Source organism: Lynx rufus, unplaced genomic scaffold, assembly GCF_022079265.1.
Source record: "Lynx rufus isolate CCGP_SWC_20201006 ecotype Redwood Valley unplaced genomic scaffold, mLynRuf1.p SCAF_5, whole genome shotgun sequence".
Taxonomy (NCBI): domain Eukaryota; kingdom Metazoa; phylum Chordata; class Mammalia; order Carnivora; family Felidae; genus Lynx; species Lynx rufus.
In genome coordinates, this window is record NW_025814867.1 from 88,715,493 (window position 1) to 88,728,689 (window position 13,197).

The 13,197-nt window shown below is 44.2% G+C and overlaps 1 protein-coding gene across 4 annotated transcripts in view; it reads right to left on the reverse strand.

The window, feature by feature from the left end:
* Positions 1–13,197, reverse strand: part of KALRN (kalirin RhoGEF kinase) — a 670,515-nt gene that overhangs the window by 14,812 nt on the left and 642,506 nt on the right. For all 4 annotated transcript variants that reach the window (XM_047099540.1, XM_047099539.1, XM_047099548.1 and 1 more), the window contains 4 exons: positions 3,844–3,871; positions 3,191–3,362; positions 1,490–1,611; positions 695–826 (listed from right to left, as the gene is read on the reverse strand). In XM_047099540.1, coding sequence (XP_046955496.1) covers positions 695–826; positions 1,490–1,611; positions 3,191–3,362; positions 3,844–3,871 — 454 coding nt within the window. The remainder of the gene's footprint in view (positions 1–694; positions 827–1,489; positions 1,612–3,190; positions 3,363–3,843; positions 3,872–13,197) is intronic.

Sequence of the window (13,197 nt, forward strand, 5' to 3'; positions counted from 1 at the left end):
CTAACTGCTAAACTAATGCACGCATGTAAATGTAACAAAATTAAAAAATGAACAGTTTTTAAAAAATCATTATACATATGTGTATATATATATATAAAATTTAAAGATCACACAAAATATATGATATATATATATATAACATATGCTATATATATACATATACATATGCTATATATATATACACACACATATACATATGCTATATGTATGTATACATGTATGTATTTTATATATATAAAATCTCTAAATTTTATCTGGGGATGGGGGTAAAGCTCTGCTCATGCTACCCTAGTTACTACTCTGGGAGAAAGGTCACAAATTAGCAAACTTGATACCTGGGTTTAATGCCAGGCCTGTCTCTTACTAACTCCTGCCTCTGTGTTCCTCAACTTTCTTCAGGCCTTAGCCTCCTCATGTGTAAAATGGGCCTGACTGCTCCTGTCTGGGTGATTAGGCTTGTTAAGGACAAAAGTGCACGCGAAGGCACTTTGAAACTTGCCAAGAGTCATCAGCCCTTGGGCGAAGTTGGAGAGCAGGAGGCGGCTGTGGCCCGGAGCTGAGGTCCTTGTGCTGAGTTGGAAGACACAAGAAGGGACAGCTAATGAAAGGCATGAAGGCAAGTAGTTCATGACTCTGAAGGATCTCCTTTCAAGGAAGAGAAGGAAGAAACAGAAGGGCAGGGGAGCGAGCGTACCTTCCTCCCGGTACTCCACGGTGTAACCAGAAATAGTGCAGTTCCCAGTGCTGGAGGGAGGCAGCCAGCGGAGAATCACAGAAGTGCAGCTTCTCTCCTGGGCAATGGGGCGGTTAGGGGCTGCTGGAACACCTTTGGGGACAGAAATTATGGTCAAGTGCTATTTCTGCAGAACTTGGCACTTTACACCAAGGTTGAAAGTTACCTAGGAAACATTACCTTCCCCGTGTCTCAAATTTTTCCTAGGGTCTTTTCTACCAAGTGGCACACCTCTCTCCAGGCCCTGGGGAAGCCTGGGAGATACACTTTGGGGTTAGAACTTCTTCCTTGGGCTAAAGACTGCACACTGGAGTTAGAGCTTGGCCAGGCAATGATACGGGAAGTTATGGGGGACCACAGATAGCTCTTAGCGAAGACGCCTTCTCTTCCATTTGCTAGACCTTTACTTTGGAATTTCACAATGGACCTCTGCTTCCCCAGGTTGCAGGGAACCCTTGTAATGTCCACTTAAAATATTCGGTTAACACAAACTCAGAGAGAGAAAAAGTAGAATGGTGGTTGCCAGGGGTGGTGGGGAGGGGGGTTGGGGAGCTGTTGCTTAATGGATATAGACCTTAGTTTTGCAAGATGAAAAGAGTTCTAGAGATAGGTTGCACAACAATATGAATGTACTTAACATTACAGAATGTACAGTTAACATTGGTGCAGACGATAGATTTTATGTTATATGTATTTCACCATAATAAAAAATATCTTAAAAGTATAAAAAGGGTTTGACTAGCAAAGACCCTGTACCTTGCACTTTAACTGTAGCAGACGTAGATGTGGTGCCATGGTCGTTCGTTGCTATGCAGGTATAAATCCCACTGTCCTGGGGCATCAGATTGCAGATCTTCAGGGTGATTTCCCCAGAATCACTAGAGACACCAAAAGGATGCTCTTCAGACTCCAATAATGAGTCAGTTGACTGATGGGTAAAATCCCCAGGGTGGGCACAAGGTGTGCTGAGCTGAATCCTCAGGCTCAAGGTCTCATCCCAGCTCTGTTATTTTCCTACACACCTTGGGTGATCACCTTATTTTTCTATATTCCCATTTCCTTATGGGGGGGGGATTCTTGTCACCCCCAACTCTCATGTTTGTTGTATATGGGGTGTAGGGATACAAAAGAAGTAAAATGAGATAAGAATTAGAGCAGGGTTTGAAATATATAAAGCCCTATACAATATTACTAGTCTTATTACCATGAGCAACTCTGTCCTAAAATATTCTCAGTCTCACACATCAATAATAAGCCATACAAGAAAATAGACTGAAGAATGAAAATGTTTAAGTATTTCAAATTCTACATATGGGACCCTCAAAACAATTAAGTGAATTAAGTAAAGGGCAAATTCCTCTACTAAATGCTAACTTCCCTAGTAGTCCCAGTCACAAGGGATAGCACTGCTCAGGAAGAGTGAAATGCAGCAGTCATGGTCAACCCCACTCCCTCCCTCCAGCTGAGACATACGGAGCCTGCTGGTCTTCAGGATCCTCACCAAGCACTGGCTCTTACACTAAATTCCTTGGGCCTCCTAATCTTAGGGCTTGGCCAGCCCTTGCCATCTTTGCTGGAAATACCATTTCATATGCACAAAAATTAAGTTAATGGATAGGAGTTTGATTCTAAATGATACTTTGATAGATGTTTAAGCACTTAGGGCTTGTTACTGCGTGTCCACTGTAAAGGGTAGTGCACAATAAAGTTCATCATTAGTAGCAATAAATGCTAACACAATGATTGGGAGGCAGTCAACTAGGTTTTGTTAAACAGCCTTTCTGTGTGGAAGCATGTTTATGGCTAGATTTTCTGTTTAGCATTGCATATTTTGGAGCAAGTCTTTTTTTTTTTTTATTCTTCTAAGAAAATTATTCTTAGGTTATTGAAGGAATTAAATAGATCACTGTTTCACAGGATCCTGAGGGGCACAAAGAACACTGGGATGTTGGGATGGGAGACTCACATTGCTTCCACAAGTCTGGGGCCTTTGCCATTTCCACTAACATAGAGATTCTCTTGGGGATCCTTTTGGGAAAGATCAACTGGGTGAATGTAAGTCAGTGACTGCCAGAGCTCTTTGAAGGTATGGTTTATGGTTGACCTGACATATAAAGTTTTACGTTTTAATTTATTGAATGTGGGTCCAGAATGCAGTCTTTCCAAACTGTTCTCATTTGTTAAGCCATGTCTACATGATGTTGAGCAGCATGCGGCTATGTTCTGGCCATCAGCCAGATGTTTGACAGGCTCCATGGCAGGTTGTAGTGAGCAGTGGAGGCCGTGCCTAAACCTCCCAGCCCTGGGTACACTGTTGACTCAATTTCTCTCCTAATCAATGCCAAGTATTTGTGCTAGACTAGGACCCAGGACAGCTGTTCTCTTGGAGAGACTAAGTAACCAGCATGGGAGCTGCACCAAGGAGCTGGGAGTGTCGATGCAGGGCGATCAGCTTACCAGGAGGAGACGGTGTATGTGGCCGAGCTGTTGTCGGTGTCAAGGATGTTCTGGTCTGGACCCTTCCAGGTGATGGTGGGCTTCGGCCGCCCACAGACTTTGCACTGCAATGTCACTGTGTCCCCAAGCAAGCAGGTCACATCCACTAAGGGCACAAGGAATTCTGGGGCCACTGTGGTCAAATTGACATAAATTCACATCATTTAGAATAAACAGAATACACAGCCATTTTACAACACAACCCTCTCATTCCCTACCCACGTGTGATGATTCAAATATCCTTCAGCTTATGTTGCTCAATCATCCATGTCCCATTAACAAGTATTTAAAAGTAATAAATGTTTATTGTAGAAAATTAGGAAGTACAGATAAATAGAAAGAATGAAAAGCTCCATGATGTCCTGATACAGACATTAACAACCGTGAGCATCTTGGTGTATGTCTTTTTGGCTTTTATCAACACACTTTTTATTACACGAATTATACATATGGCAAATTGTAGTCTTTTCCACCCCAACAGTTTATTCTAAACACCTTTTCTTGTCCATAGCACAGAATGACATCACCAATATTTATAGCTTCTACCTCACTGCTGGATTTGCCACAATTTATTTAGCCAATCCTCGTGTTCTCAGTTCTACTTTTTAACTCACCTTCTTGGATGAAATTTGGATTTAAGATCTGAAAAACACAAAGAGACAGAAAACTGCTTAAATCCTAAACTACTGAAAGAGAGCAGGAGACTTTGACCCTATTGAGTAAAAAGGAAGCACCATTTAGGGAGATGAAGCCAGGAGCCCAGCCTCTGTTTGTGACCGTATCACTATTGCAGTAACAACCCAGGGCACCTGCTTTACTTTCCTCTCTACTCTGCTTCTTCACGTGCCTCTGGGTGACCCAGGGTCCCAAGCAGGTGTATCATGACCGCAAAAGCTCTTCTGGCTGCAGCTGGCCTCTCTTGCCTGCATTTTACTTCCTTATTGCTCTTCCTCTCTGTCACATGCATAAAAGTCATTCCTCTGCCTGCCCCCCCTTCAATATGCACTCAAGCAATGTGTTGGCACTGATTCCTCCCAGCATCACAAATTTTCAAAAACAGAGCATCTGACATTTATCGAACTGGAATGGTCATTGACATTAACCACTAACCATTAGCCTAATGGTTTCCTTCCAAATGTACCCCCTTCCCCCAAACAGGAGAGAGTTCTCTCCAAGCAGTTAAATGCAGAGCTTGTCTGGTTGAAGGGGAAAGAGAGGTCATACCTGTCCATTCTGTCCCCAGCATGGCCTCCTATAGCCCAAGCTTCCATAGGCCAAATTGAAAAGCACCGACCTGGAGGTTCTGGCCCTTTTTTTGCTGCTTAGGTGAGAAAACCGGACTTAGGCCAACTAAGTGACTTGTCTGGTCATATGGCTGGTTGGCAGAGGCACTGCGGGGTAGGGGGATTCTTTACACGCACCGTAAAGCCTGCCTCGTGACCCCATGCATCTTCACAAAAGATCGACTTCCAGCTGACTAGCCATGCTGAAAAGTCATCCCTTCTTGATTTTTCTGCCCTCTTTTGTTTTACCTCTAATCATGTGGGTCCAGGTTATAAAGCTTGGTGGAGTGAACGAAACATGGGTTTTGGAGTCAGAGAGGCTGGGGCTCACCTCTTTTGTTTCATGTGATTTTATGATAATCACTTAAGATTTATGACATCAATTTCCTTCCTTATAAAATGGGGATAAATAATACCTATTGCAAAGTGTTATTGCAAAGATTAGATGAGCAACATATGTCAAGTGCTTAGCACAGTGCTTGACCAATAACAAGTATTCAATGACTACTTAAGTAAAGAACGATTATCTAATTCTAAACATCTCCCTTCTGCAAAGCAGCCTACTGTTACGGTGGCTTTTCTCTTAAGAGTTTGTTGTAAAAGTCTTCTTTCCTTCCTAATGAAGCCAGAAAGCTCACGTGTCTTACAAATGGCTCCCTGGGGCATTCATACTTATCTCCCTGTATTTATGTGAACACGTGTCATAAGTGAACACAGTTTCTGTCCTTCCCTTATACAGGATCCATATGGGCCCTTTGGAACAAAGATGCTACTCCCCCCTTTGGATTTCCATTTGCAAACCAATTGCCCACATATACCACCCAGCTTTTTCATGAAGTGAGCTGCAGAAAACTCTTGCAATGCCACGTCCTGGGGCTGTGTGTCTTGAGACTGCCACTGCAGTGTCCTCTGCTAGTCTCAAGAGGCCACTATACCACCGCCTGGCCTTCCTTTAAATCAGTGGTTCGCAGTCCTTAACCCTAGCAGCTTTAGTAGCACGAAAAAGCCTCAGGCCTGGGCCAGGCATCCGGAGTTTTGAAAGCTGTGGCAGGTGATTCAACATGCAGCCTGGCTGGAGGAAAGTTGCTCTATCCAAGGGAACTGGGCTCAGGTAAACCAACTCCCTGCCTCTGAGGCTTTTCTGGGGTGGGGCAGGGGTAGGTGAGGGCATTTGGTGGAGCTGCTTTTCCCACACCTTGAGAGACCCCCACTTTGTGAGGAGACGCGGGGCCATGGCTGGGGTGGGGGGCGGGGTGCAGCCAGGGAACGCAGGAGGATGGCAGCATATCACTTGCAGAAGGCTAAGGAGGCCTCGGAGGCCACCTGGCTTAGGGCATGCAAAGAATGATGCCTGCACTAGTCACTTCACAAAGAAAAGGAGATGAGGACTATTTTCTAAATATTATCAGTGTTTATCACAAGGTGTTGAGATCAAGGGTGGCTTTTCCCCGTTCAGAAAACATGGCCTCCTCCTCCAGGCTGGTGCCAGGTTTTATGGATACAGATATGCAGGATGGAGGCCCTACCCTCGGGAGTCAGGAAGTGTTTGAATTTGTAGTGAGTTTTTTCTTTGTCTTCTTACCTGGGCTTTCCAAATATTCTGCAATTAGTATCTTTCACTTTTGTAATTTTCTCTTAAGGACAAAAAAAAGGCACAGTCAGATCCACTAGACTGTAGGTTCTTCAAGGACAGGGGCACGTCCTCAGGACCCTAGCCTGGGTTCTGCTGCAAAATGGGAATTTAATACATTGCTGCTTGAATGAATATTTGACCTGTGTCCTCATTTCAGTTCTTCCAAGAATTGAGGACTGGTTCCAAGAATTGAGGCACTAGGTCCTTAAGATCTATAAAATAATTACTTCAGGGTATATTACTAATAATATTTGACTAGGGCCTGTTTTCAAACACAGATGGGTTGCAAGCTTTTTGGAAAATTTTAAAAACAATAAAAACCATTGCCTCTGTGAGAGGAGGATCTTAGCAGCGTTCCATGCAGGACGGAATATAAACTCCAGGAGCTGACGGAGCACAGAGAATCCAGACCCCAAGCCAGACGTGCTCTCTTACCTTGGACAACATTCTTAAGAAGCTTAGGCCTCAGTTTTAGCTGTAAATTGGGGATAATGGTGCCCCCCTGGAAGCTTGTTTGACACAAGGACTCATTTGTTTGATGAAGATTTATTGAGCAGCTCCTTGGTTGTGGCCAGCAGGGAGTGAAGCAGATATGCTCACCACCCTCGTTAGGCCAAAAGTCTGGTGGGGAAGATGCAATTAAGAGACCTCTGCACAGCGTCCAGGATGGTGCCTGGCTGCTGTTAACGCCCAGCCTGCAGCAGACACAGAGCACAGCCTTCTCACTCGTCCCGCCTCCCCCGTCAGGGTAGAAACGATACGGGAATGCGGCCAGGTTTGTCCAGTGGCCTGTATTTCCCATCCTGATGGGAATCCACAAGGGAGTAAGGCAGTGATTGCATGCCAGGAGTGCCAGCGAGGAGACAAATGACACTTGGAAGGGGCAAATGGCACTTTCCCATATCATAACATTTTAAGTGGGGTTTCATAAACCTGCACTGTGGCAGTACATCTATAAAAAAGCACCCCAAATCACTGCTTAGGGAATTTCCTGCCTTATTCCTCTCTCTCATCAATACCAACTGCGTTTAGTATATTGTCAAACACAGGCACTATTTAAAAAGCAAATCTTCCGAGTTTGGAGGTAAACTTTGGTGGGGAAGTTGGAGAGAAAGCTTGCCAACAAGGCTTCCTTGCAGGTTCTTTATCTGGAAGGGGCTTGTGGAAGGCATCAGTCTTCATTCCTCTGCCTCTTGGGCAGCCCAAGTGTTGCTCATAATGGTAATAACATCAGTGATTTGTGTAGTATTATATAATTGGCATAAACTACTCAAACTCCTTCGTTTGCTCACCCAAAACTCTGGGGGGATGTGCCAAGCAGGTGTTATTTGTTCCCATTTCCAGATGAGACAGAGAAGTGCCTGTAAGGTCACAGAAGGCTGCTTCCACCTTAGCATTCCATGTACAAGCAAGGTCTTGGGGAAAGCACTGCGACACTTTGTCGTTGATGTCAAAGGCCTGCTTCCCTTTGCTCCCTAACCTGGCTCTCCATCCCATTTCTACCTAGTCCTCCCATTTAAACTCCTCCGGCAAGGACCAAGAGCTTGGCTGAAATCCATGCTAATGTTTTTTCTAACTTTGACCCTGGATTATGCCCATCGAAGATTCCTCCCTCCTTTTTCCCTTTCTGCTTTTAAGCAATGTGCAGCATGGACTGGTACAGTATGGAGGGTCATGACAGCCTTCTCACACGGTAGTGGAACAGTCTATGTATTTGTCTGTGGCTCCCTATGGACTGCAAGATCCATGTAGGCAAGAGCCTTGTTCACTGTTGTTGCCTCAGAGCCTAGCACAATATCTGGCACATAAGAGCTCCGTTGATATTTGTCAAATCTAATATACATACATACATACATACGTACATAAACAAATAAATAAATAATAAAGTGGTGGGATCCTAATTTGGGGGGGCGGGGAGTTAAGAAAATGTCTTGCCATGAACTTGGAGTGTTTTCCTATTTCCATCAATTGGAATGTGACTTGCTCTACAATCTCATCAGTCAGTCCTTGCCTGAAATTTAGGCAACAGTGATCTTTTCCTCCTCCCCGCTCTTCCAGAGGCTGGTACGTATGGTCACATGCTTCTGTCTATCACGACATCTTCCCTGAATGCTATTATCCTACCAGACTCATGAACCCTTTGAAGACAGTAGCACATAGCATCTTGCACATAGTGGAAGACCAAGTATTTGCTGAATCAAATTAACTCACCCAATTAATAGACTAGAATTTAGGCCTCCTGACCACCTTGTCTAAGGTGTCAGAGACGTGAGGTATCAGCCCCTGGGGCCAGAAGGGTTCATCATAAGCTACACATATTTCTTGAAACCTCACGTTTTCCTTCCTTAGAAACAGTTTGAGAGTTCATGGATAGTGGTAGATGGGAAAGAGGAGAGAATGGAAATCGAGACGGATGTGGTAGCGGAGGAAGATGACCCAGTTGCATTCACTGCACATGTTCTCTCTCTGGGAGACCCAAATCCAAGAGGGCAAGGCTGGTATAGACAGCATGGCAAAGAGCTGCTTGGGAATCTGGTTTTATTTGAACAGCAGAGGGCGGCAGGTGGTAGTGCTTCCTCCTCAGGGAGAAAAGAACCACCACAATGTGGTCCACCGGCAACCTAGTTTCTTCCTTCTGGGGAGAATTCCAATGTCTTCTTGATTGTCTTCAAAATAGGAAGGCAGCAAGGTTATGGGAAAGAGTTATAGGTAAAATCAACCAGCACTGAATAAGAAGCTGAGCTCTGAAGAAATCTTGAGCCTATTTTTCTTGCCAGTCAATGTCCAAGATTCTGACCCCATGTCCTGAGAGTGAGGAGAAAATCCTTGTCTAGATAACCAGGTGTCAACGGACTCCAGAAGGAAAGCACACCACCCCATTCTTTCTCAATCCCTCATCATCAGTCACAAAGCACAGTTCAAAACCATGTATTTAGGAACCAAAATGGCCCAAAGAAACTCAAACCAGATGTTCTAAGCTCAACTCAACTACCTTGAATGAACTCAGAATTTGTATAGCCTGCCTCATTTTTCTATTCCTTTTGTGCTTGTTTCATGGGAATTTCTGTTCAAAAGAGGAAGGGAAGGGAGTTTAGATGATTTTAGGCAAGGACATTTGGAATAGATATAAGAAAACCAATTTTTAAAAATTTAGGTATGAGTTCTGGTTTGGAGGTTTAACAGGTTCTTGTTTCTAATTTTTTTTTAATTAAAAATTTTTTTTCAAGTTTTAGAGAGAGAGAGAGTGCAAGCAGGGGAGAGGGGCAGAGGGAGAAAGAGAGAGAACCTTAAGCAGGCTCTCTGCACTCAATGTAGAGTCCAACACGGGGCTCAATCCCACACCGTGGGATCATGACCTAAACTGAAGTCAAGAGTCAGACACTCAACTGAGTCGCCTACGCACCTCATAACCCTTCCTATTTTCGATCTGGTCAAACCAGACATAATTTTTTTTGAATGTTTAGGAAATATCCCTACCTCTGCTTATTTCTAAGTGGACATTAAGCAAGCTGCAATACAAAAAGTTTGTGAATGCAACACAATTCCAAACAGCAATGGGAGTTTTGAAAGCTACATGAATCAACATGTAGCCTGGTTCAAGGAAAGCTGCTCTATCCAAGGGAACTGGGCTCAGGCAAACCAACTCCCTCCCACCCCCAGGCTTTTCTGGGGTGGGGCAGGGATGGGTGGGGCATTTCTTACCCCCGAGTATTTTCATTACTGTCTAGTTCTAAGTATTTTTTCTTCAATTTTGACTTTTCTTCCCCCTTTGACCTGGCTGTAATAAAATGTTTTAAAATTTCCAAATTGTGAGTTTTACAAATTATTTTTGTGACTGATTTCTAACTTAATGGCATTGTGGTTGGAGGACTTGCTCTATAGGATACTAATTCCTTGATTTTTGATGAGACCTGCTTTATCAGTACATGGTTGATTTTTGTAAAAAGTTGTGTTCTTGACAAGAATGTATAAGCACTAGCTGTTGGATATAGGTCTCTATGAATGTTCACATGTCAAACACATTCGCTGTTTTATGGGGATTGCTAGTCTGACTCTTCTTTCCACCCCTTCTCAGTATTTTGGTTACAGAACATTTGGCATGTCCTTGAAAATAAAAAGGATAACAATTTGACTTTTAACAGAATAATGAAAAAAAAAATCTACCGCCCATCCCACAAAATAGTTAAAGCAGAAGGTGGTTTATTACTGTGCATGCATGGGTCTCCCGTGCTCTCAGCAGCCTGCAGTTCTGCTCAGAGGGGACTGGGGGTAAGGGGGGTTGCTAGGACTGCCTTTTCATATAGCACATGTCCCACCTGGAAGTCAAGATCTTGACCTTGGATAAAGGTTTTATGGATGAATGTTCTGAGGTCTCATCCCTTAATGATTTGACCGTCCTTACATTCCTATCCCCAAAACTTCTTTTGCTTTTTACTTTTTTTTATCTTTACTCTTTTTTCACCTACCACTAGGTCTACTGCAACAGTTAATAGGTCTGCACCTGTTGTTTGCTCAGGTGCCAGCTATCTCCCTAAAGTGCAGAATGAAACACACAGACTCTGCTTAAAAACCTACTTTTGTTCTTGTCCACCACTGGGTCAAGTCCAGGCTTCCTAGAAAATTCCTCGAGGCCCTCATAATTTGGTCCCAACTCATCTGTTAGGCTTTATTTCCTACAGCTCTTCTCATGTATCTGAACTCCAGCTACAGACCATATGTTTTTCTCAAAATGTGCCAGGCACTTTCATACCTCAGGCCCTTTGCTCATGCTCTTTCCTCCCACTTTACCCTTCTCCAAAACTGTTTACATTCTAGTAGTCCACCCAACCCAAACACTACCATCATGTGAAGCCAATGATTGTTCTCACAGCCTTCCTAGGAGACAGGCTGTGAATATACAAACTTGGGGAAGACACTTAACCTCTCTCTCTGTGCTCCAGTTTTCTCATCTGTAAAACAGAAACAATGATAATAGTACCTATGTATTGACACTGTTGGGAGGAAAGGACTCCGCAGAGCCAGATACACAGGGAACACTGATAAACAGTAGCTGCTATTATTATTATCCCAGTACCTGAGTGGGTGTGTAAATTCCCACTGAATGAATAATGGCCTCATGACTCTTAATAGAGCACGTAAAGTTTACTGTGTAACGTGAACACTAATCAAAACTGCCTCTCTCTACGTGACTGCATGCTTCTTAAGCATGGGGCCTAATCTTATGTAATTTGTTGGCTTTCCATAGTACTTACTGCAGTGCTTTGTGTTATTAACTTTTGATAAATTGAATTGACTAGGATATCATGTTGAGTGAGCCTGTAGGTGAACCTTGACAGCGCTGGGTTGGGGAGGGAGGTGGTGGCCTTCTCTAACAGTTGGCTCTTACAGCAATTTCTCCTGGATCAATGGCACCTCATAATCTCATTAATGTACAACATAAATGAGGTGGTTAAGGCCTCTAGACAAGGGTGACAATACCACAGGACACACATGACTGGGGGTTGCTGGGTGACTGTATTGGCCTGAGAAACCGATTCAGACATTTCCAACCAGTGCGATTGGGTCTCCTTTCTTGGCTTCTGTGGTTGAACTCCTGAGTCACTGGGGTAGGGTGTGGGTGAGGCCACATCAAGGGATTAAAAAGGTTGTTGAGGAAGAAATTCTCCTCCAACAAGCAGATGTGCAACAAGGGAGGGCCTGAACCTTCTTAAGAAAGTACCTGAGCTTCAGTGAGCAGATTTCCTCCATATCACATGCCAGGTTTGGTCTCTCACCTCACCATACTCAAGACCTGCTCTCTCTCTCTCTTAAGTATTCTCTACACCTAACATGGGGCTCCAACTCATGACTCCGAGATCAAGAGTCACATGCTCTTCTGACTGAGCCAGACAGGCACCTCAGACCGGTTCTTTTTGTTGGTTGTGTGACCATGACCTCTCTGACATTGTTTCCTCTAGGAGGGTAAGAAAACCCCATCTTCACAGGATCGTTGGAAGGAACAGAAAACATAACAGAAATGAATATGCAGTGGAAGATTTTCTTGTAATTCTCCTAGGAGAGAGAAAATGCCAGCTCTGGCAAGCAAAGTGCCCTTTCCTCAGTGGTAGAATATAAATCAGTCTACACGTAGAGTCAGAACAAAGCTAGGCAACACGAGTGAGTGTCCAGGCCAAACCTATCAGATATATTACAAAGAAAATATTTTGTGAAAATAAAGAGAGGAATGTGATGCTTCACTCTCTTTTCTCCAGAGTTCTTTTCATAAAAAAAATTCTTTTTATATAATGCATTACCAGGCATGGGTGGAAACACACTGGTGATGCCAGGAGGCCAGTCACTTGACTAGGGGTGTAAAAGTTTCCTTCAATCTGTGTGGCCAGGTTATGTTGAAGGCATGAGTCTGGGACAAGGAGCACAAGCAGCTGAGGTGGGAGCAGCAGGCTGACTCTTTCAGGATGTGGAAGCAGGGGCTGGGGAACTGTGGGTAGGGGCAAGGGCTGAACGGTCAGTGCTGGCCACCCAGACCCTTCCCAGGGCTGGTGGTGGACGTTCCAGTCCAGTCTCAGGAGGAAATGTACCCAGGCCATTTCTGGCATACCCGCTTCAAAGCAAGTTCCAGGGTCAAGGCACAGAATCTCGACTTCTTCTGTTGGAGGGTCTCAGTGTTTTCAGTTAGAAGTTCAGGAAAGCGAAGGGTCTCAGAGTCCACTGACATCACGCCTTGGATCTGCACGGTGCTCATTCCACACCACAGACATAAACACCTGGACCCTCAGAGCTATGCGACCTCTCACAGAAACCCGAGACTCAGAAAGGCTAAGTGGCCAAGGCCTCACAGTTGACAGCATGCAGACTGCGATCCAGGCTTTCTGACTCCTGTTAAAGTGTTCTTTCCATGTGGTGCTGCCTTTGTGTGATTTTTTTTTTAAGTAATCTCTACACCCAATGTGGGGTTTGAAGTCACGACCCCAAGATCAAGAGTCGGATGCTCTAGTGACTGAGCCAGCCAGGCACCCCACCTTTCTGTGATTTTTATTTAAGTCATACTTTTG